This window comes from Nasonia vitripennis, chromosome 5, assembly GCF_009193385.2.
Source record: "Nasonia vitripennis strain AsymCx chromosome 5, Nvit_psr_1.1, whole genome shotgun sequence".
NCBI lineage: Eukaryota > Metazoa > Arthropoda > Insecta > Hymenoptera > Pteromalidae > Nasonia > Nasonia vitripennis.
Window position 1 is genome coordinate 9863309 of NC_045761.1, and position 25593 is coordinate 9888901.

Consider the following 25593-nt stretch of genomic DNA (forward strand, 5'->3'; position numbering starts at 1 on the left):
AAATAATTAAATATTTTTGGGATATGAAATGGGATGCCGGGGAGACAGACCCATGAAATAATTACTAACAGTTAACAACAGATTACTTTAATTCATAAAAATTAAGACATTAAATTATTTTTGCAAACGCACAAAATGTTTTTCAATAAGAATTAAAGATATATCTGATTTAATAAACTTTCATTCGAAAAACTTTCATTTATAGTTTGGTCCGCGTCCATATTCCGCACGTCTCGCGTTGGATGTATGTATATTTAATTTGCACACTATTATACATAAGTACTGGGAACATGTAAAAACCAATTGCATAACTTGCATTTTTTACATTGAAAATATCGTTCTTCTCTACTTATATTATAAATAGTGAAAGATTGAACATAATTTGGACACTGCGGAACGTGTATCGGATCGAATGATTCGGATACGACCGTTGAGTAAATCGGACGCATCAGCCAATCCGCGATCAGAAACGTCGTTTCTTCTTTTTTCGCGTTTTCTTAGAATTGGTGGTGAGCGCCGAGTGGCGACAGGCGAAGTATGTACCTATGTACAAAGAAAGTGACAACCAGAGAGTGTATCAACATTGACTTATTAGTGTGAGTTTTTATATTTTCTAAAATTTGAACAAAAGGCCGAAACAAACGCTAGTGAAGGGGAATAGTAGAGTAGCTCGACATTTTGACAGGCTGCATGATCAGTGTTCGTTGCGGTATAAGCGGGGAACTATATACATGTATATACAAGTTCGCGGAATTGACTCGGCGGCTCGGCGCTGCACGCATTGACGCATCCTACGCCTACCTACACAGTGAAAAAACCGCGTATCCCGTGTGCTAGTGTGCGGTGGACGGCCGGCAAGGTGTAATAAACGAACACGTGGTGCCTGTCGTTGCACGTCAAGGCTTTTCATAAGCAGCGTATGCTTTGTTTTTCTTCGATCGTCGTGGACGAAAAAAGTTCTGCGCGATGGCCACCGAACTGATGGAGAAGATCCTGGACCGCCTTTCCAAGCACGACGAGGTCGACTCGCTGGATTTGGCCCAGAACTTCGGTGTCGATCACCAGAAGATCGTTGGAGCTATCAAGAGCTTGCAAGCCTTTGAGGATGTAAGTACTTACCTGTTTCTCGCTCATTAATTATTTAATCGATATCGATGCTGCGTGGTTATGTTTGCTTTATGCTGTTTTGGCGTCTGTTGGTTGACCATTAGGGGATCGAATGTAAACAGATAAGATTAACACAGCGTAGAGATTTGCACCTCTGATAGTTTGGGCGTATGAGTGGAACTGAACATATTTGTTGCAAGAAAGTTGGTTTACGTTAGAAGCGAATGATGCAATCCTGCTGATTGTTCCCTCTTATTGTGCATACTTACCCCCAAAAATAAATTTTACTATTCTTTACATGCTCAGTTATTAAAAGTAGAATCTAAGAGTCGTAAGGAGTGGGTTCTAACGGAGGAGGGTCAACACGTGCTTGAAAACGGTAGCCATGAAGCTGCCGTGTTCAACGCTATACCAGCTGATGAGAACGGAGCCAAACAAGCCGATATTCTTTCTAAAGTTCCTTTTGCCAAAGTTGGTTTATCCAAAGCTCTAGCGGCACAATGGGTTGAGCTGGTAAAGAGTAAAAATGACACCTTTATTAAGAGAAAAGTGCCTTCTATTACGGATCAAATTCAAAAACATCTGAAGGATCTACAGACTTTATCTGATGACTCGAAAAAAGAGTACAAAAAAAGAAAGTTAATCAAGGAAAAGTAAGTTTAGAATAGGTATAATATATAATATATTTTTGTAATCATTCTCATAATATAATATTTGCCATTCAGCATTATTAAAATAATGGTACTTCAAAAAGGAGAAAACTTTTCCACAAAAATTGAAAAACCAGAAGCTGATCTTACTGCCGATTTATTGGTAAACGATGCATGGAAGGAAAAGAAATTTAAACCTATCAATTTAGATGCTCTAGGTGCACCACTGGATGTCGGTCATCTGCATCCGTTACTCAAAGTTAGGACAGAATTCCGAAAGATATTTCTTGAAATGGGTTTTCAAGAAATGCCTACTAATAATTACGTAGAAAATTCTTTCTGGAATTTTGATGCTCTATTCCAGCCTCAACAGCACCCAGCTCGAGATGCGCACGATACCTTCTTTATATCAGGTAAAACAACTTGAAAAATTGTATAATTTTTCCTTCTTTCAATTACTTACTCAGTTTGGAGGTTTCGAGGTGTAAGAAGAGATTGAAATTTTCTATTTATACAGACCCTGCTGCAAGCACATCTTTCCCTGAAGATTATCTCAAAAAGGTCCGTAAAGTTCACAGTGAAGGAGGCTATGGTTCACAAGGTTACGGTTATGATTGGAAAATTGAAGAAGCTCAGAAGAATTTACTAAGAACGCATACGACAGCTGTCAGTGCTCGTATGCTGTACAGGTTAATGAAAAAGGTAATCTATCTGATCTGATAGTTTATTAAAATACTTTCCTTCAAATTTTTCGTAATTTTAAATTATTTTAGGGTAAATTTGAACCAGTAAGATATTTCAGTATTGACAGAGTATTCAGGAATGAAACCTTAGATGCCACACACTTGGCAGAGTTTCATCAAGTTGAAGGAGTTATAGCAGATTATGACCTCACTCTTGGTGATTTGATCGGTACACTTTATGAATTCTTCAGCAAGCTTGGTATTACAAAGCTTGAATTCAAGCCAGCTTACAATCCATACACCGAGCCTAGTATGGAAATATTCTGTTTCCATGAAGGTTTGGGCAAGTGGATTGAAATTGGAAACAGTGGTATTTTTAGACCAGAAATGTTACTGCCAATGGGATTGCCAGAAAACGTTAACGTGATCGCCTGGGGTTTATCGCTTGAGAGGTATGCTAAAATTGAATGGATGAAAAATAATCTTTTTCTTTCAGATAAATCAGTTTACCAAATTATTAATGGTAATTTATTTCTCTAGGCCTACGATGATCAAATATGGCTTGAACAATATAAGAGATCTGGTTGGGCCGAAGGTCGATCTGCAAATGGTCCAGGACAATCCGTTATGTCGACTAGACAAGTAATAATTTATTTAATCTATATACTGTTTTTTTAGCCTTTGTAAAATGTTATTATATTTAAGTGTAATAAAAAGAAATGCTTTAATATTATCCACGTGTAGTTGAGTTCATATTGTAGTGTATGTATAGTGATTGTTTTTGTTGCATCCTTGTATAGTCACGTCTGTTTGTGTATTTAAACGTTCCCTTATCGCATAGCATTCGATCATCTTCATTTACCTTTTTATCGAAAGTAACAAACCCGGATTTTGTCGGCAGATGCGAAGTCTCGGCAGCAGGCTCGAGGCAGGCCGAGGGTGAAACCTTTTCTGACGAATCGCTACTAGCGAGAAACCAGCGAACATCCAGTACCAATCCCATCGCCGAAGATGTCGTAGTGTTCTGCGATCCATCGCGGATGCCTTACTTCATGAAGCCTCTTCTCGACCTCTTGAGACAAATCTTTGCCGTGCGGGCGAGTGTCCACCGGCATTCGTCGCTGTCGAGTAATAACGCGAGTTCTCAGGAGCTGCGCAGTTTCTCCGAGAGCTTGACGAGTGCTCCAGTGGATACTTCGTTACCCGAGCTACGATTCGTACTCATTTGGAGGCGAGACGAGGCTGTCTGTATCAGTCTGAGGTATGGTGCTGGTCACGAGATAGCAGGACAGGTGAACGTGGCACGTTGCCTGGCGAGACTCGTAGAGCAGAGACGGCCTGAATTGCTGAGGTACGAGAGCCTCGGTGCTGCTTACGCCAACCAGGTTGATTCGGTGCTCAGGAGGCTACAGGAGATCGAACCGTTTGACAAGGCTAGATTGGAGGCACTGTGTAAGAAGGAGAAGGCGCATAGAAAGTCAAAGTACTTTTTCGGGGATGAAATGAGTGTCATTGATGTCTTTTTGGAGGCATAAGGTGGAAACGACTTTTCCAAATAAAATTTTTAACGAGCTGTCAGCTTTCGCGTTTAATGATGGAGGCTATGAATTTTTTTTCAAATTCAAATTGATATTTCTGAACTTGATACTTTTTACTTTATAAAAAATGTTGGATTGAATTCAATCAATCAACTTTCAGACAAAGTAATCCTACATTCTATGTTAATCATAAACTATAGAACTTTGCCGTGAAATAAACCAGTGTGATATCGAAGCATCGACGTTTGTACTTCAAATGTTTTCTTTCACTTTTTGTCGACACTTGTAGTTGCGGATGTCAAATTTTTATAAATTCAACTTGGTCTCTAGTAAAAGTGCGCAATGCGTCATTCATCTTAAAAAGTGCATTATTGTGATCTTCTCGCACAATATTTCGAAGCAAAAATAATGGATTTTATATTTTTGGATAAACATTTAAAGTATGGTCATTCGCGTCGTCCAAAGTGTTGTAATCTCCATGACAAAGTGATTTATATTGATTGTAGATATAGATTTGTGATTTTAGTAAGTGATTGTAAATAAACCAAAAATCAAGTTACATAAAAGTTGTGTGTTCTTGTCATAACGTAATATTAAGTAATCGAGTAATCGAAATACATGATTAAAAATCCAGTGAATCAACATTATTCAATTTTAGCAACATTTATTATTTTGTACACTGTACGTAAATAACAATTACAATTTCCTTGTTGCATGACTTATGCAGTATGCATGAATACGAAATGTTAATTGGTCCATTGTAATATATGATTTTTCTTTTGAGCCTCACGCATATGTGTTTTTGTTATATTACATCATAATTGCAACATTAGGCCCATTAATAGATTTCTTCCATACTGATTGTATATTCTTCCACTTAAACATATTTTGTTTGTATGCTATTTTGTAATTTATTTTTGCTCTCACCACAGGTGATGGAGACAAATAGTTTGTGTTTTGTTCTTAGTCATCCATTTATAATATCTTTTCTGCTCTCACATATACATATATAATAATCTACATATTTTTTATGTAATTTTCGAGTACCTGTCCCGACCTCTTGAACGAATTAATTCAAATTGATGACTTTTTTACACCAGGTTTTCGTATCGAATTCCTTTACTCAAGTTGCTCGATAAATTTGTCGCTGTAATCTGAGAACGAAAGAATGTTTATTTACAATAGTTATATAACTAGAAGGTACTATCAGGCAGCATGTAGCGTTTTGATTTAAATAGATAGTATCATTTAAGATTTTGCAAGATTTTTTTTTTTTTAATAAGAATCGAGAGAAAAAATTTTTTACAGTATACTCAAAACGTAAAAGCAGTTATACGACGAATCTTATACCAAGTCTAGCAATCATAACTTTCGTTTCAAGTAAAAATGACGCACCGTCAGTTTGAAGTGTCTTCCGATGCAATGCCAGATATTAATATTATTATCGCAAAAATTTCGTTAATCAATTATTTGAAAATTACTAATTGATTTTTCTTACACAATACGAGTGACTTTAATTTTTATTGATCATGATTTTGGGATACATTGTTTTATCAGAAAATGCCATGTTTTACAGTTTATACATGCTTATATTTTATTAATAAGAAATCTATAAACTATACAATTAAAAAAAAATAATTAAATTTCAAAGCTCTCACATTTTGTTATATAATTTACGGTAAAATACATATATTATATAAAAAATTCTTAAGAATAAAATCTCATGAAAAATTATATAACTGCGCGGACGTCGGGAAATATTATTATCCCGGGACGCTCTCGGCTTCATATAGACTTCGTGAAATCGAACTTTATAACAATATTTTTCACGTGAAAGGTTGTTTTAATACGTTTTTTTCACAAATGATTTATATTTTCATATACGATCGACGTATATATAATATAGTGTGAAAAACGGTAAAAACTCAAAAATGCCATTCAGGAGAACGTCGTTGAATTATCTGACTAGACTTATACGTAATTTTTTTTCGTCCATAAACAGCTGATCCTTGTCGTCGCCAAATGGGCTGACGTTAAACATTGTCGATTGTGGTTGATTATTTCTCGCAATAAAGCAACAAAATGCAGTGTATCGATCTTTCGATTGCAGGGCCAAGCATGATTCGAATTTTTTTTATATACCTGTGTAGGTTATTTATACTATTCGAGAATTCAAGTTTATCCATATATTCGAGAAGTTAAAAGAAAACTTCGGAAATGCTTAGAAAATAAAGTATAGTGATTGTGTAGCGTGTATAAAAATATGCTTTTTACATAAACCGTTTTACAAAACTATACTAAACAAAAAAATATATGTATTTCTATTACGGGAGATACAATTGCATAAGAATAATTTCAATTAACTTTATATACAATCATACACATAAACTATGTGCTGAAACGATAACTTTTTTTATTTCTATATGTGTATCATGTGTAACATTATGCGTATAGAGGAGATTGAATTCAAGTCAAAGTTTCGTTAGATGCCATCTCAATTTCTGGGAATAACGTTATAGCCTCTCGTTCTCCCCCAAAGTTATGCAATCATATAAAACCATACGTAATTACTTATATATAGCTAGGTGTTGATTGATGTATAGAAAGTATGTATATGTATACGACTTTGAAACGAACGTTGTCGAGGCGAAAGACCTTTCCAATTTACTTTCTTAATCTTACCTATACGATAATATCAAGGTATCTTACACTTATTCACGCAATTTTTTTGTTTTATTTTACAGACACATCCTTTTTATGAGACATTGATTTTCAAGTAGAGTATACACACCCTTAAAAAAATATATATATATGTATGTATAAAAAGAAAAGGAAAACGTCAAATAAACTGTTTATTCTCTGCGAAAACCTTGCATATTAGTATATATTATAACATTCATCTTTTAGTTATACGTCAACTTTTAGCATAAACTATTATTACACGCGTCGTCTCTCGATATATCATTATAATATTAAACGTACTAAGTTCCCCAATACGGAAGATTTTTTTTATACCGTTGGTACTTCCAAAAATATATCATTACCAAAACAAAATATATAGGCCATATTATACATTCGACCCGTTTCGCCCTTCCACGACAGCGTGTACACATGACATAAATTAATGGAAAAAAATCTGTCGCCTCGACAAAGTGCCGGAGATTCGCTGTGGATGCAGTTTTGTTTTTCTTGCGCTATTATAATTTATTTTCCTATATCGTGTATGTACACAACGTTAGCCTGTGCAGCGTGTATAATAGAAATATCTCTGATTCACGCACAATATGCAACAATCATACCCGCAAAACACCTCGATTCAGACAGTGTGCACAGCGTAGGTTGCATCGATCGAGATGAGAGAATAGAACGAAAATTCATACGACATCGTTACACACCTCCGCATCAGCAGTTTCACTGAAAAATCAAGCAGCCGCGTCTCGCGACTAGCTTTACGCACATCAGATTAAGCTGTCGGTCAGCTCAGAGCCAGGTGTTGATTCTCACCCGCTGTCTTAGCTTGACGGTTTCGTCGTCGGAATTAGCCGTTGGAGCCGCTGAGCTGTCAGGTCAGGAGGCGCAGTCGGGTTGAGAGTCGAGCTTCTGAAACCTGGCGGTATAGGGCAGCCGTTGCTTGTAGTTGAAGTGCTGGTTGCCGTGTTGCCGGCGCGAGTTGCCGTTCTCGTGGTGAGGGTCCGCGAAGCTGCCTCGTCGCGACGTTGCCAACGTCGTCGTCGTCTCGGCTGTTGTGCCCTGGTGGTGCAGCGGTAACCGCATCGTGCCTGCAGACAGATTTCGTGGGTCAGACGCCTCGATGCGGTTGAGTGAAAGGAAAAGTACAGTTTTCTTTTGGCTTGCCACACTCGGAAGTTTCTACTCGAGGGATAAATGCGAGAGCTGTAAATTTTATGCGTTATATACGTGCGTTTTATATGCATAGCGAGTCGATGCTTTTTTTGGTTAGTTTCGATGGAATGAAATCGAGAAGTATGGGTTTTAATGCATGTATAGGTTTAGGCGAGAAAAGATATAAAGAACAAAAGAAAGAAAAACGTGTTTGTGTACCGGAGTAGTGTACTCGCCGCTCGATCAGGACTCTATTACTGTGGAGAAAGATTTTCCTGGAAATAATACAAGTTCGATCGTCGTCTTTATACTGGCAGATGCAACAATGGCTTAATTATTCTCTTATTACATATACTATCATAGTAGAAAGGCATGGCATTAATATTCATGGGTGTAATTATACGCCGCTCCTTTTCCCGAAGGGCTTCCTTTTTTTCCTCTTCGTTGTACAATTCCGCGAGTAGTAGTAGTACAACGCGGCGGCGAAGTTTATTAGCGCGAGTATGATAACGAAGCAAATATGATCGAGTCGAAGGGCTTTAATCAACTTTTTTTCTCGATGCCCGCGCTTTCGTTTCTACGCCGAGTACGTGTCTGCGAATGAGATTCCGTCGTCCTTTCGAGTTACGCGTCGTCGTCGTGGCTCTCGATGATTAAAACACGACTTTTATACGCGTCATTGGAAATTCGAATCATTCGATAGCTCGAGTCGGAATGAATAAGTAGAATTCCAAAGCCTCGTCCTCGCGAATTTCCCCGCGTTGTATGGAAAGTTCGTAAGATAAGTGCGAGATTAAATTTTACGGTCTGACATCAGAAGTCTATCGCTATCGGAGATTCAGTTAAGCTGTGCGAGGGACCTAAGCATTCAAATCTATGTATATATACCTAACCCTGCGAGTGCGTCACACACACACACACACACACACACACACACACACATATATATCCTGTGTTCGCGCGGGCTGACCCTTTTATCGCAGATTTATTGTCTCGGCGAACTTGGGCCGCGCGTTTTCTACTCTTAATAGGCTTTTACCCTACATACAGACCCCGATATTTCCCCGAACGCGCGAGAATCATAATTTTGTATCTCGAGCTATTCGTTCTCGTTATATTCTATATAACTATACTACTCCTCTGTGCAGGACACGTCCACATTCGCGCAATATACGCCTGCGTCGTACATCACGTATAGAAAGAGAGTCGGATTTCTAAAAGGATTCGCGCCGGTGTCAGGAAGCTTTTGAAAAACATACAGCACAGAGAGACGTGTGTGCTAGTTGGCGGAAATTTTAAAAGGAGCTAACACGCATACACCCGTCTGTAGTCGAAATCCAATAGAATGGAAAATCCCGAGGGAACAAAAGCCCTCGCGCGCCGCGCACAATGTACGAGAGAGAACGAAGATAAAAAAGCGCAGCTCGCGTCGTTTAACATTTAACGAAACGAAGCCGCGGTGGTCGTGTCTCGGGGCGTGTAAAAAGGAAGTCACGCGGCGGTTCCTTTGAAAGCCTACGTCCTGCGGGGGAGGGGGACTACAGGATTTCAAAAGGGATTTTTCAGAAAAGCCGGAGTATAAGAGTTGCTCCGCCTGTGGCTGCTCTCTTCTAATTGGTTTTCCTCGGCGAGATGCGAGATCTTTTGTTTCCTCGAGAACAAACAAAATTAGAATTCCGAGCGAGGGAAGCACGCGCGTACGGTGTATAACAAAGCGTTCGGGCTTGTGTCCCGTCCTTCCAGGCTCTTTCTTTCTTTCTTCCTCGCCTAAAGATGCCACGTGGGCTTATTAGGGATCGTCGCTGCGGGGATAAACAGGATCACCCCCGCTGTCGAGAGATAAGAGTCGCGGCTTATACATGCCGGCATATACATAAATCGTCATTCCCCGCGGTGGATCGTGAGCTCAGAATTTCATTCAATTACGCCTGGATTTCGGACATGGGCGCTAATCAACATTAATGGCCACTATTCTCTCACCCCTTCATCCCCGTCGAGATTCGCTCTCGCCTCCTACTTGAACAAATGAAGAAATAAATTGGGGGCCGTCCAAGATAAACACGGCTTGAAAATATTTAATGAGCTATGATATCTCTCACCGAGTTTAGGACCAGACCCTGAGAACGAATTCAACTCTGAAAAGCCACGGCGATGAGCTTAGTATTAAAATGTGCAATTACTCGCGTTAAAGAGCCGGCAGAGCGAATAAAATTACAATTCGCGCCTCGCACATAACGCAATCATTTTAATTTCCTGACACACGGACGCCTACTCGCTCTCGCGCGGTGAAAGACTCGCATTCATTCGCAGTTCTCTCTCTCTCTCTCTCTCTCTCTCTCTCTCTCTCTCTCTCTCTCTCTCAAAATGATCAATATTTATGGCCGCAGAGCGGGCGTATGCGAATGAGGGAGGGATTAAATTGAAATTGTTTTCGAGGCTCTCTTCTGGAGCGATTCGCAAAACAATGCGCGGCGCGTCATTTTTCATTAACGAGGCGTATCGTAAATTTCCGTCTTTCATAACCACACGAGAAATATAACGCGTCGTTTCACGATTCGAATATATTGTACAGAAATTTTAACGACGACTCGCGCATGTCCGCAATCCACATGCATATGTACACAATACGCGTATACCGGTATACTGTACGTTCGGCGCGACGTCGGTTCCAATCTTCGCTCGCCGCGACTTAATATACGCGAGTCAGCTCTTGCATAAGAAAAGCTTATATATATATATATATATATATATATATATATATATATATATATATCGGTAGTGCTCTGTGGGACAGACACGCGAACTCGAAAGCCGAATAATCAAACGTGAAAATCTCCATACACTGCACCTCGAGAGTCGTTAGCCGATCAATTATTATCCGGGATTGCCGGCTGCGCTCGCCTGTGTGTATACACGTATACATAGGTGTATATAGGTATACACAGAACATCACTGGTGCATTTCTCTCTCCGCGATGTTCTCCGCTCTCTGTGTACACTCGATTCGATATTATTTATTATTTCGGTGTGCTTTAAACGAAGCGGCTTAATTGCTCCTGTTATTGCGGGGGAGGGAAAACGCGTTTTTCGCGCGCGCGATTTCATTCGGCTGATACGCCGTCCGCTGTGGTTTTTTAATTTATTGTGCGTGTGTGCATGTAGACATATATAACGCGTTCGAGTCGTTGATTAAATTAATGAAAAATGCTGTCGTTTGAAATGGAAAACCAACTTGTTTTTTTTAATGTAAGATATACTTTATGTTTTTCAAAGGGATCGAGACACAGTATAAATACACATTACGATGCACATCCGTTAAACTACTTTCGAGGCGCATCAGCTTGTACAGCCAACGTCAAAGGGGATCGGTGAGTAGTATTTCAATTCAAAAATTATACACATCGACAAATATAATATAACGAAATATCATATATAACATATATACAATATTCCTTATAAGTAAACAAAAAAAGAAAAAAAAAGAAAAAGAGAAAAAAAGAGGTGTATGTGTACCTACATTCTCTAATAGCACCCCCCACGGCAAGTGTCCGGCAGAGTTCTTATACTCGCTGGGCAATCGATTCAGCGGCAATTCCAGGCTCTGCAAATTGCCGCGGTCATCCTGCAAACTGTCGATGCTTGCGCTCGGATATATCCGTTATACACATTCACACTCACACATGCATACACTGCATACAGTGGGCTGTACATGTATACACACATATGCATGTATAGGATGTATAGGATATAGGATGGGTTTAGAGGTTGCGGTGTGGTGGCGGAGAAACTATTATTGTTGGGTGGACGTGTGTGTGTACACACATATATACGTACCGTTGCGGGAGATCCTTGCGCGAATCTCGGGGCTACCAGCGCAGCTGTAGCGGGACGTGACAGCTTCCGAGCGCGAAAGCGCCGGCTCGTGGCCGATCCGCACAAGCGGACACCACGAAAAGAATTGAGCGAAACCCCGTCGGAACCTGTGTGTGCACGAAATTTAATTATTTTATTTTTTTTCCGTCGTGGGTATACAGAACTTTATGTGGCCGCTGCAGAGAAGGCGGATGCTTTCGAAATTAATGTTTGCGGGTATAAACGTTAATTTCTTCTTTTTTTGTCACTTTGATGTAAAGTTATGCAACATCCCAGTGTACGCACAGCGTTATAACGCTGTAATTAGGAGTTATTTGCTTGCGCGGCTGGAATTTTAAATTAAACTTATATGCGAGAGTGACTTTTTGACGTTTATCGTAATTCGCTTAGCATATGTTTGAATTAAGTATTATATTAAATTAATTTTTCATCGTGTAGAGAAAAGGAAAAAATGTATTCCTATAGGTGTATTTCCCCGAAAAGCAAACGATTTCCGTGCTTGTAAAGCGAGAAAAAAGCTTAGGTAAGTCGAGCATCATTATTTAAGAAAAAAGTGCGTAGGAGCTTGTTATATCGCAATGAATACGAACGCAATTTTCTTTCGCGAAATTTCAACGGAAACCAGGAATTTTTCACTTTTACGCCGCCGTCACCAGCTGCGCGAAGCTGAATTTCGCGAAAAAGCAGAGAAGGGATGATGCATCACGCGGTGTGATGTGAAATTTTTTTACCCGCTCGGAGATGGACTGCCGGCGTGTATTTTTTTCTCTCTGCCCATCAAAACTTTCTTCAGGATCGTCCTCGCGAAACTTTTTTCTCGGAAAACTACATCGACGCTCTATTTTTCGTCGCTACATATAGCTGCCGTGAAATGCGCGCGAATAAATTCAAAAGTGAGGCGTGTTACGTGGAATTTAAGAACCTTTCAAGAAAAACATTTTTCGCGAGCCGTGCGCTTGAAGTAGCAGCACCGCTATGCGAGCCTACGGCGATTTTATTTTGGAAAACGCGCGTAATTTAAAAGTTGGAAATTTATGATTGAAAAATATATCGCAAATAGAAAAACAATATACACGCGTGTCTCTTCTCGGAAAAGCAGTCTGTGCGCGTATATCCCAGCGCAAATATAAAACGAGAGCGAATAAGAAGAGGAGAAGCAAATATCGAAACCGCGCGATAGCTTTCTCGTGTAATCCAATCTACAGGTTATACGATTCCAATAATTTCCAGTCCGCACGCACTCGACGACAATTAGCGATATTACATAAATCTCCCTTTCTCGGGAATCAGAATCCCTTAATACCTCGCGTGTCGCTCCCGAAAGCTCGCGCGCGGCAAACGCAAACAAACACAGAGAGAGAGGCATCCGTTGCCAGCGCCGCAAATTTGTTTGCCTCCGATAATTTGCGCGCTGGCGTAGGCACATACACTGCTGCGGTCATTATTAAAATGGGATTAAACTTGCGCTCGCGCTTGTGTATACGTATGCGCGTAACATACCTGGAATTCATCCAACAATAGATGATCGGGTTGTACATGCTGTTGGACATGGCTAGCCAGTAGATGGCCAGGTAGAGCTCCTGGATGTAGGGCTCGTTTGTCAGATGGGGCAGGTACGACGTCACGATGAAGTAGACGTGGAAGGGCAGCCAGCAGACGGCGAATATCATCACTACGACCATCATCATCTTGACTACCTGCAACGTGGTTAGGCTTTTGAGTTATAATACGGCTTGTTGTGCGGGGCACAAAGCTCTCTTCCGTGTATATTGTAAATACACAACTGGGAGGACTTATATGCATATACACATATAAGGGTCGGGCAGCAATTGTACATCGTGTGCAACAATTTCCACAAGAGGGAGATTCGCCTTTGCTGAAAATTTCGTTATACGTCGAGCTTAGCCAGGCGAACAAGAGCAAGTTTGTTAAGGGCTTTATACCGCGCGGTGCAAATTGACGAGTCAAGAGGGAATATAATGCGCCGGCTCGGGGGGGATGTATAAGGTTACGCTGTGTATATAAAATAACGACATATGCGCGCGGGTATACACGCGGATGTGCTTGGTTCCCTATATAAGACGTTCCAATTTTGCCGCAGTGTTTTGCATTTAGCGTCGCGGTGATGCTGTGCCGGGTTATATGAAGGAACTTCTCCGTCGCGTAATGAATATACGGCGACTGCTGCGGATCGCCGGAAATTGGATGCAAGCTCGCGCGTGTGTGCTTTCTTGTGCGGTTATCATACTTTTTTTTCGTTTTTCACTGCTGGGATATAGATTGGAAAATATGACGAGATCGTTTGTATTTTTAAGCCTAGGTATATTTTCGCCAAGGAAATAAACTGTTCCGCGTTGATATATTTATGTAAAGTATACATAATACAACAACTCGCATGTTAAGACGCACTTGAAACTTCGGGAATTATCGGATCTATAAGTTATATCAATTTCCTGGTATACATAGCCGTGATGAACGCGTGTTGGATCGAGTTTCGAATATATAGCGCTAATAATTTGTTCGATAATACACGGCGATGTTATGTTGATAAACTTCCTAATCCGTCTGAATTATTATCCGATGTAATAGCGAATATTATCTATCTGAAAATAATTGATGCGCCCACTTCATACACATAGGCGCTCCCATTATACCGATCGCATCTCCCGTATAATAAATTTTCCATAATATCAAGAGATCCGCACCGATTCGATTAGCCAATGTCGGCTGATTAAAACAACACGCGCAAAGAGTTTTCGATCGCGCGAACCGATTTCCTCTATCATATATAAAGGCTCTTCTGTGCTCGCGTCGTCCCACACACACGTATAGGTATACACGCATGGATTATAAACGCTCGCGCATTATGGCTTCGAGCGAAATCGCATAGAGAGCTCGCTGTGTACACTACGGCACTTAATTGCTTATAAAAGGGAAATATCTTGACGTTTTCAGAGAAAATTGGATTACTCTATACAGGCGTCGTATGCGGATGTATGTCAAGCCGCGCGTGAATGACTGATCTCTGAAAGAAATCGATTGATTTTCGTTCCACTAGTTCTGAAAGGAAAGATAAAGCACACGCTATAGCACGATCTGCATTATACATCCGCGAAAAAGTCTCGAGTTCGCTGGCAAAGACCGCGACTCTGTAAAAGACGACCTGAGTAGAGCACACTCGAGACAAAGACCAGCAGCTTCCAGGTGTGTACCCATCAGAATCGCAAAAAGAGGCTCGGCAGTTTGCACTGCCGTCGCCGTTTGCATTGTACTCACGTTTCGTTATGAGTACGGCTCTTTCTCTTGCCCTGTACCAGCTACTGTTATACGCTCCCTTTCGCGCTAACAACAACCTGCGCAAACGCGAGATGGAGATTTCGCATCATTAACGGCGCTTTAAAGCCTCCATGTATGGATATACCATTTCGCGCTACTTGCGTGTGTCTGCGTATCTATGTGGTAGAGGATGAGGTGAAAGGTTCAAGTTTCGCGCGATATAGCTGATGATTATTCGCTTTTGATTGGGAGCTTTGCAAAAGCTCATCTGCGGGGGCTTAAAGTTTCAGCTATCGTGCTGCGTTGTTTTCTTTTGTTATTTCAAGCGCTTCTCAAGAGAGGAGATGTTTTTATTGAGGAGCTGGCCGAGAGCTCGGACGATTAAATATTTGTCCTCCCTATATGAAGCTTTTCTCGATTCTTCTAGCGGTTCGGTACCGTGTTTTGGTATCTTTAATAAAAGCGATGGCAAATATAGCCGCTGTTTGTATATACGCTTGCTTAGTGCGTATTATACAACTGATTTAATGTTTATCACCGCGAGGCTCGGGTAATCGGCTTATTTGGGAATCGTGTAAATAAACATGTTGCGTCATTGAAATTGAATTCAGATTCGTGTTATGCTCCTACGAATGAAAACGGGCGGGGTGTTTGGCGGGTGTTTTTATATTTATTCAGAAAATATTCGACAATTTCACGAAAAACAGCAATAAAGATTTAAAACAAATTCGCAAGCTCTTGTTTGTATAAACTTTTACCAAACAATATTTTATTTACGAATTTTACGCCATTAATGTTGCATGCTGCATATTATATAGATTTAACTCTGTTGACGCGGCTATACCTCGACATTTCGAGCGTGAAATCGAGTCAACGTTTATACATCGCGGGTAAATAAATCATCTCTCGTTAGTGAAATGCCAAAATCTAACCATCCTCGGGGAAGGTCGCAATAATTTAATATCGTCAGAGAGGGATGACCCTTCTGCTCTCGCTTCAGTAAATTCTAGAACGTGCGACACATACGAGTACATTACATTTGCAACAGAATTTATATAGGTACCTATCTATAGCTTTTGTTACCATTGTCCTAAATGTACAAACGATTCTCCAAATTGAGCTGTATTAAAGCGTAGGATTGTGATAGTGAATTATGATTTATTTTTAAAAATGCATAAATTAAATAATAACAGAAATACTACTCAGTAGAAAATAATACACAAATTGTATGCAAAGTCTCGAAAGTGGCCAATTAAGGTTTTTTTTTGCCTTTGCATCTAAAAAGGGAAAAAATAATAACTAACAAAAGCGGCCGGAAGCAGCGCATCACAAGTTAATTATCTTATGCAGCAGAAAGCATGTAGTAATTTCAGCCCAGAGGCTGTTCCTCTGCAGCGTTAATTCTCCGCTCGCCATTATCCCTAGTGATCCTACTTAATGCGCTGCAGGCTTGCCTGCGCCATAACTCTGCAACCGACTAATATAATGGATTCTTCGTATCGAAAATCTTCAAAATTTGTTTCTGGCCTCATTAATCTTCGTGCTAGGTTAGAGCCAAATATGCGCTTAAATTTACGCGGTCCGTCCAAGGTATAAACTGCCGGAGGCGGATAAATTTTCATTTATCGAATGTAATATTAATCCTGTGCCCTTTCTTTTCGCGCGACTCTTTCATTAACCATAAGGGGATCAACTTTATTTCCCACGTATATACCTCCCTTTTTCAAACGCAGATTCTGCAGCTTTGCTTTTACGACAGGAAACTTTAATTTTTCGTAGACACCTATCTGCCGCGCGGATAACCTAATCCTGACCTATAAACTTTCGCCACATTAAAAAGATCTAACCTCCTGTTAAATTTTCAATTTTCCTCTACCGCAAAAAGTTTTTCAATGCGTGAGATTCTCGAAACGAAATTTTATCAATTTGAGCTCCTTTGCTGAACTTATCCGTAGTCTCATGCAATGGAAATTATTAATGGCGCGCCAAAATCAAGCAAATCATAACCAGCTCCTCCGCAATTCGGTTTGACGTCGAGAGAAGCCTTCTCAGCCGTCGTGATCAATTTCAATTATCGCCCGGACATATCCGGTAGACAGACGGAGCGACGATGCTGGTGCACAGCTTCTCCGATTAATAATGCAAGCGTTTGAGAAGCCAGTCCGGCTTGTAGGTATACATCCTCAGCTGGCTATGGCAACTTTAGTCTTTGTCACCGACTCACGTCTACCTTAAAGAGCGAGAAGTCTTTGTACAGTAGGAAGGCGAAGAGGGAGAAAGAAAGGCGAACATTTCTGTTTATGTATGCACCGGACTGAAGGAAGATAACGAGAAGAGCGAAGTTTGTCGCGAGGCCGTGCAGTTGTGTTGGGCAAACGGGAGCAAAAAGATAGCGGTGATTAAATGTGTATTAGGTGAAAATATCTGAAAAGACGCTTTTTTGAGTCGACAAAGAATTGAACTATGAAGTTTTATTTTACAATTTTATCGAGGATCGAGGTAGTATTTATACGAATAAGGTTCATCAAATGCACGACATTTCAAATGCGCGTTTTTCATCAAAAGACATCCTGCCACGAATTTTTTGTTTCTCTGAAAAAGAGCAGCACATGCGAGTATCTTTTTGAAATTCAGATGAGGCAGGAACCCTAGAAAATTATGCTACAATCGGATCACGCTCTCGATTTCGTTACTCTTCGCGAAAAAGGGTTTCGTTATCATATCCGATGTCAGGTGCCCAACTTTATCTTTCGTTCTAATACTGTTGCTCGGAACGCTTGAAGATATAGAAACTTTTTAAAAATTTGGCACCATGATTAAAAAACAAAGTTATTTGAAAGTTTCGGCGACTTATCAACTTTAAAAGAGATTATCATACTCGAGGGCGACAAAAACTGTCGATCCAGTTCAGGCACTTCTTAGACAGGCAAAAATAGCCCGCGAGAGAACTAACGACGCAAGGAGTATTCAGCCTCAAACTCTAATCAAAATTCGATAAAGTTTAAATATCAAAAAGAAATCGCGCGCTTCTACTTACTTTTACTCTACGGAAGTTGGCTCCTTTTCTTCGGACGTGTCAGGGCATTGTATACGCATGCCTCATCTGTGCCAGCCACGAGACAGGAATACGAAAGATATAGGTATATGAGGTACTGATACAAGTTTTGCGCTAGTTCAGGCCAAGTTTTACATAAGCGCGAGTAACTTCTTTTCGATCATCGAATAGTTGCTAGCAGTTTTTCTCTTTTCCTTTTTATTTTACGATCCTCGTAGCAATTTCCCTGGCTTGAATGAATCGAGCATGAGGCTCTGGGGAGTTTTATGATTAATTACGTAATATGAATCGGGATGAGAGAGTGAAAGAAGCGGAGGACGGAAATCAATCTCGAATAGAATCGACTTTCTTGAGTTGTATTTATACCCGCTCTTTAAGGAGACTTTAGTTCAAGTATATGGATGTTGATTTTTGAAAGCTTTTCGATGCATTTGTAATAAAAATAAGTAAAACAATATTACAAGTAATTTTCAAGCTTGCAAACATAGATTAAATTTTCTAAAGCAAAGTACAATAAATGATGGTTAGTTAATAGCTGTCGAAGTAGATACAAGAAGTAAATTGTATGTTATGCCTTTATGTTTATTGCAATAAATGATTAAAAGATAAATTTTATTGGAGCTATTCTGTTAATATAAATATAGTGTTATTTTTTCAAGGAAGATGTTACAATATGGCGCTATTGTGGGGTTTTCAAATATAACTCGCTCCGTATACTTTCTTATAGCTATAGGATTGAGCGTAAGCTACAGTGGCTTATGAGTTTCATCGCCATGAATGGCAACGGGATTCTAAATTGACAGCAGAGTGCGGCGCATATTAAATAAGTTTCTCTGGGCGTGGCTACGTTCTTATTCGACAAAAATAATAGACCGCTCGTCTACAATGTAATAAGTATAATGCGATGCGAGAGTCATATATTTTTCTATGAGTTGTTATTTTCCTTCGATATTTGACGCGTGATTTACGAGATGATTTCCGGGTTCACTTTGAAAATATAGCTATACGATTGGAAAATCATATAATTCAGCAGGGTGACATTCCCTTGAATTGAAATTTCGCGACCGAGCAATTTATGTACATTTTAAAACGCACAAAAGCTCATACATTTACATTCAAAAATCTATTCTTAGTAGCTACGATCAGATCTAGTGCCAAATACATCCCTTCAAATGCAAGAACAATGAAAATCCCTACTCGCCCTTGAGCTCAAAGGGTCAGCTTTCGGCTCTATTAAACTTATTGGCTGCGATTACTCACCCATAAACGCTATGCAAAGCTACCACCCGAAAAAAAAATAAAATATACCCTCTCAACGTCACACATGATGGACACGGAGTCATCAGAGATCCTCTCGGAAATGGCCGACGCTATTTTGCATCGTCCTGCGGCGTCAATTCGCACAAAAGATACCCGGGAACGTATCTAGGACTCGGGCAAAAAAGCCGTTCGCCCGAAGAAAATAAGGCTTATGTAGCTCGAAGCGAACGAGTTATAGACTTGCTCTTCGAACGGATTTATGACCGCAAGAAAGTCGGAATTTTTCATGCCAGCGCTGACGGGAAAATATAGTTGCGCGTTAATTTATTTCCTTTGACGCGTCATGTAAGCTTCCTTTCCTTTCCAGAAGCTTTCGGTGAACTCGGTCTACACAGCTACTACTGGGGAGATAATGAGGAAGCAACTCTCATGGAGGGATAAGGGTTAGTTACAGATCCGGCGCAAGTTTACGCACATAATTAGTGCGGTAAAACTACATGCGTTATATCTCCGAATTATACACTCGGACGCGATAAGGGTACTAATGACGATGATTTGAATATTCAACGCTCGTAGAGTGGTTTTTCAAACAAATCTGTTAGTCGTACCGACAAAGTGTTCTTCAGTTCCGCCATAGTCCAACGATTTCGCAAATTAGACGCCAGCGATTGTCACTACGATTAACGATCCAATTAATACCCCTCTCTCGTGTGCCAGAACTCGGAGCATTCGGCGCGCGTTTATACGAGTCGACAGAGCTGCTAATTACCCACGTATAGAGTATTGTGCATTCGCGTATTCCTTGATTTCCGAAATCTCTCGCTCTCAACTAACTAAAACCTGCTCGCTACGTGTATTAAATAGATGAACTTCTCACTACGCGCGCGCTCGCGGTATTAATTTTCCCTAGGGAATATTTTCGCGCGGCGAGTTCAAAGTAAAATCTTCTCTTGACACATGGAAATTTCACGCGAGATTAGACCGACCGCCGCAGCCCGAGCTTGCATCAAAAGCTCGCTCTCACTTTTAGGTGAAAAACGAAGAGCGCGCGCATGCGGCTTTTGATATTGGCCGAATAATGAAATTGCCGGGAAATTAAACGACCCGTGGTGTGTTTTTGCTGCTCGTATACACTATACGCTCGCGTTTGCGCTATTTGTCTCTCGCTCTATTAGAAAGCTCACGTATACAAGCTGTGTTATAGGGGTGCGTTCAGTAACGTTATCCGAATCGCTTGGTTGTATACGAACCATTTGGCTTCAAATCGGCAATGCAGTTCGCAGTTAAGTCGGCGTTATAATTTTGGCCGCGGCGGACGACTGACTGTTTTCGAAATTTAAATCCGCTTGGGAAAGTTCGAGTCGTTTACATTCGTTTACATTAGCACACTTCTAGCGACGAATTTATCTCGCCAGCGTAAAACTTTCTTTTAACCACCGGCCCCCATTTAGGAGGAGGGTGATTCAAAAAAATACGGCAAACGTAATTAACTGAAACCCGCGTAATGTCAAACGTTTTCAAGCTCCAAATTTTAATGATTCCTCGCCTGCGCATCATCTCTTTTTCGACGCGGTTATTATTTAACGTTATTTCACTAATTGGAGACGGGCGCGCAGAACATACTGTGTACATAATAGCCGTCGTCGGTAGCTTAATGGCTTCGAGGAATAAGGGTCAAGAAAGGAAGCGTCGAAAATTTTTTTCCCAAGCGCTGCTTTAATTTGCTTTTCCCGAGGTGAGTAAGTGAGTTCGTATATATGTATCGTCTCCGGAGAATTCCCCAGTTATGGCAGACGATTAAGATCATCCGATTACCCTGGTTGTATACGTCTATACACTGCTTGATACAACGGATCGAGTTATGAAATAATGTGTTTGTACCGCATGTAATAATGTTTTTCACGATAATTTTATGAGATTATATCAATTACTATGACTCGCGCCACGGTCGTCTGGAACATAATTGACTTATTGAGTGCGAATAAAAAGAACGAGGGAAGTTCACTCCTTACCCCGACAAAAGTGTTGATAGCGTAAGCATATAATCGGCGCGATTGAGGAGAGGTAGCGCCCGGCCGACAGATAAAAACTTTTCTTGTTAACGGGGCGCAATTTTTCTTCCCCGGGCTATATGCATGGCGCCATGTATACACAGGGCCAAGAAAGAGAAACGCTCACGAATTTATTTATACTGCCGACACAAACGTGCGATGGGGGTTAGAGAGAAAAAGAACGAGAGAAAGGAATAACTGATGACGTTCGTTCTGCTCCTTCCTTTATCTGCTTTCTAAGAAAGTGCAGGGACTCGGCGGGCATAATTTTATTGCGCTTTAAGCACTCTGTCGCGGATAATTTTCGATTTATGTTTATATACTCGGCTGTACGTTTTGTAAATAGACCAAGACGCAAAGATAAGGATAACAAGGACGAGCTAAGTTATAAATGCGTCACTTGGCATTTTACGAGCTCGAAAAATTAAAAGGATGCGCGGAGATGAATGGAAATTTAACAATAGTACGATGGTGTACAAGTATGTGAGACAGTCCTTACCCTGCGTTTGTTGCGAATGTTGTCGAGTTGGCGCTGCGTCGCTTCGCCGATGCTCTGCGAGCCCCAAAGCTCGACTCCGATTCGGGCGTAGGTGAACGTCATCGCGCCGATGGGCAGGAAGTACGTCAAAATCATGAAAATCACGTTGTACCTGTTAGCAGACGAGCGAGATTCGCGTTTGTTAGGATTCGTGGAATAAGTTTGCGTTTTTGATCACGCGAGCGTACGAGGTCACTCGGAATAGATTTTTGATATATACCTATGTAGTTGATCGTCAATGCCATCGATTCGAAATTATTCGAAAAATTACGTGTATATTGTGTGGGAAACGGTTTATATAGTACTCGATTACGAGGAAAATCGTTGTTGCGCCAGACTCTCGGGAACTGACGTGTAATTTAATTAATATTTATTCAACGGGACGGTAACTGTTATTGTAAATGCCTTTTGAGAGAATTTAATTACCCTTAATTACATGCCAATTTATATTAATAACCAAGGCGTGTAGAAATAACGTTAAAACAAACGCATTCCCTTCAATTTATGAATCAAATCTATTGTACAAAAAACGGAACATGATCGACGCGGGTCTAGAGATTATACCGTATAAATTCAACACAATATATCTTTCCATATCGTCTAAAGACTCGACTAGTTGAAATAAAGGGATAATTCAGATGGCCAACGACTAGATTTTCGCTCTCTTTATCTCAAAATTAATTACCAAAGACTTGATAGTTAAGGAAATGAGCATTTCCTTAACTATCCTTATCAAGCCTCCCTTCATCAAAGTCATGAATACAAGCTCTCTCTCGGCGCGAATTTATACGAGCCAAGTGCGCGCATCAACCTAAAATACAGGACACACGAAAATCCTCGCTCCTCCGGAAGTGAACTCTCGGCAAAGTAGCATCAATCAGACGGTCTCTCGCGTCGAGAAATGAGAGAGAAAAAAAGTGCGAAGAAAAAGCTCCGCGTGGATGGCAGTGTATTATACTCACAGATACTCGTTGTAGCTCTGGCCGCTGTTGTCCTGGTCGGGCCAGCTGGGGTAGCAGATTACCCTCACCTCACCGTTGGGGAAGTTGTGAGTGAAAGTCGTGTAAAAAAGCAGCATCGGCAAGGACAGCACGGCGCCCACTGCCCAGATGGCCAGGGCTATGCACAGGGTCGTCCTCTTGCCCATCCGAGGCTTCAGGGGATTCACGATCGCCACGTATCTGCGAACAAATCGAACGGAAATCCCTCGCATGAAAAGCCTTTTTTACTCTGCGTGTGTGTGTATGTCTGTATGCGTGGATACTGCTCATTCAAGTCGCTCGTAAAAGTTCGAGGAGCGATTTCGTCGGACATAGATCATAATTGTTGATCTTCAAAAGCGGCATGACCTGTCGCTCTGAAAATTCACTGGGTCTTGCTCGTTTTTCATGCTTTGAGGAGACAACGTGCGTAACTTTGACCTATACATATACTAGCCTCGCTGTATATCATACCAGCGCCTAATCTCTCGAGATGCTTTTTCATATTGACCCCCGAGTGGAAAATCGCTCTATCTAGGCGGCGGATTCCAGAACGCTTTAGCTTGTAGAAAGCTGATTATTATTTTCTTCTCTCGACTCGGATTGTATACAAAACATTTGGCGACTGGCTTTGATTATCAGAATCTGATTAATTTTGGCCTATCTGTTCGCAATATTATCATGAGTATAATGCGTCGAAAATCCGTCAGTAATTTCCCAAAAATTGCTTTACACGGAGCCGAACTTTGTCTTACCAACAAAGTTCGTCGTAAAGTAATTTTTGAGCGCGAAAAGTGATTAAACGTAAAGTCCATAAAAGCTGCCTCCGGTCGAAAGCTCATTCGAGACGCGCGCACGAATCATCAGTCATGCTTAACTAAAGTCCAGTTGAGCCACTTTTTTACCTTCGATCAAAAACAATTAATCGCCTGGACTAAGCCCAGATGGCGAAAATAGTCGAAAGAGAGATTGTGCACTGGCCGTACACGTCGAGGATGAAAATACCCGTGCCGCAGGCTCTTCTATTGGGGACAATCTGCGCGGCGAAATGAAAATAAACTGAAACGAATCCTAGATCATTTCACTCCTCCGCAGATTGATTTTTATTAATAAACCGAAAGCCGTAAATCGCGGGGACAATACGAGTTTTTTTTAATTTTATGGATGCGTAGCTCGTAAATAGCAGCGGCAATTCATTACGAGATGAAAATTGCTCGTTGAGAGAGAAAGCGGCACGCGGCACTCGTTCGAGTGGAAGAGCATGCATATATCATCGTAGCTGGTTTAACGCAAAGAATGCGCTGCTGCGGGAGCGGCATACTCGACATGCTCGGAAAAGGCAAACGGAACTGCATTGCCTAATATGAAGAGTACAATGACGATGAGGCATCTCTGATGCTAGATACGCGGGGGAATTCATCTCATCACGTAGAGCGAATTGCCATTGAAACAGACAGTAAAAAGTTCTCGGAAGTAGTCGCAGATAAGGAAAAAAATCCCAACTGTACGACGCATTTACATTTTAATGGAGGTCGCAGTATAGTTACTACTAGGTGTATAGCGATAAAATTGACAGGCGCTTTTTATTCATTCGCACGTAAGCTCTGATATTCAAATAAGCATTTTGTATATTATGTAATATAACGCGAATAAACCTACGGGCGCAGTTAAAGCGCTTATCAAATAAACCGAGAATCGTTATCAAATTGAATCCGAGCTTCGTGAAAAGAAAAACAGCAACGAAATCCCCGCAGAACTGGCCCACGCGTATAACGAATTGTAAACACAAGTCGCGACGGGAGATAATCCCCCCCCCCTTTCTTATCTAGCTAAACAAAAAGCAGAGCCGGTATGGAGATAGCAAAAAATTTATTCCCCTGGCTGTTTCAATCGTCCTTGAATCCTTTCGAATCCTAACCCCCTATCCGAGGACTGCAGGCGCAGAAATAAATATAGAGGGTTACACTCCGCGCAAGAAAAACGCTCTAAATCATTGGAATTCTGACAGTAGAGTCCCCCTGCTGAACTTTTTTGGCTGGGAATACGTTAAAAGGGAAGATCTTGGACTGATAAGGAGCAAAACAACTGCTGCGCGAGGATAAATATGTATAAGACTATTTGCTCACTCTGTCTTTCTTTTGCCGCAGAGATTTTCTCCTATGTCTGTATAGCCGCAGGGGAGGTTGTGGGCATTATTTTTTTATGCTTCTACGCATAGACGCTCCTTTTGTTTGCTCGCTACACGTATTTTGCTTATCACTGATAACGTGATAATAACGCGATGGCTGGATATGTGACTTTTTTTGTCGTTTTTCAGTACAGTTCGTTCTCGCGGTTATTTTTCTACACAATCGCGGTAACACCCCGCAAGTGAGTCTTGAAAACAGAGGGAGTGTATAATGATGTAGAACGTGAGCGAGTGGCTATAATAGTAGGTAAAATTAAGTGGTGATGCGCCAGTTAAAGCTCTCGTGACGTTTTTTAAGATTATTTTAAGCAGCTACTAAAGAGGCTGTGTTAAACAAAAAAAGACGGCTGTTTACTATATGAACGAAGGGGTATACTACTAATGTTTGCACCTCTCGGTGTCGTAATTTCAAGACGTGATAGCTAAAAGCTTTTTAATGAGGTCGAGTGGAGCACCCTGTAGCTGCACATTGTTGGAACTATAATCTTTTATAAGGGAGAGTTTAGCAATGCTGCGCATTTTTAGTTCACATTATTATATCATTAAATTTTA

The 25593-nt window shown here is 40.8% G+C and overlaps 2 protein-coding genes across 17 annotated transcripts in view; one reads left to right on the plus strand and one right to left on the minus strand.

Moving 5' to 3' along the window:
• The first annotated feature begins 208 nt into the window (after positions 1-208).
• On the plus strand, positions 209-4544 carry LOC100124102 (phenylalanine--tRNA ligase alpha subunit). The gene is made up of 7 exons (XM_001608212.6): positions 209-1107; positions 1414-1760; positions 1833-2170; positions 2275-2459; positions 2531-2892; positions 2981-3082; positions 3342-4544. The coding sequence occupies exons 1-7, from the start codon at positions 967-969 to the stop codon at positions 3973-3975; spliced, it is 2109 nt and encodes a 702-aa protein (XP_001608262.1). The 5' UTR covers positions 209-966; the 3' UTR covers positions 3976-4544.
• An 81-nt stretch (positions 4545-4625) lies between these two features.
• The window catches only part of LOC100124104 (tachykinin-like peptides receptor 99D), a 67612-nt gene continuing 46644 nt past the window's right edge, over positions 4626-25593 (minus strand). For 11 of the 16 annotated variants that reach the window (XM_001607906.6, XM_031932309.1, XM_031932308.1 and 8 more), the window contains exons 4-8: positions 22836-23054; positions 21835-21985; positions 13194-13390; positions 11655-11800; positions 4626-7757 (exon numbers count right to left, since the gene is read on the minus strand). In XM_001607906.6, the coding sequence (XP_001607956.2) occupies positions 7546-7757; positions 11655-11800; positions 13194-13390; positions 21835-21985; positions 22836-23054 (925 nt within the window). In that variant the 3' untranslated portion in view covers positions 4626-7545. Of the gene's footprint in view, positions 7758-8040; positions 8097-11337; positions 11450-11654; positions 11801-13193; positions 13391-21834; positions 21986-22835; positions 23055-25593 lie in introns of those variants that run through there. The other 5 variants (XM_008217549.4, XM_032601187.1, XM_032601188.1 and 2 more) reach the window with 3 other exon arrangements.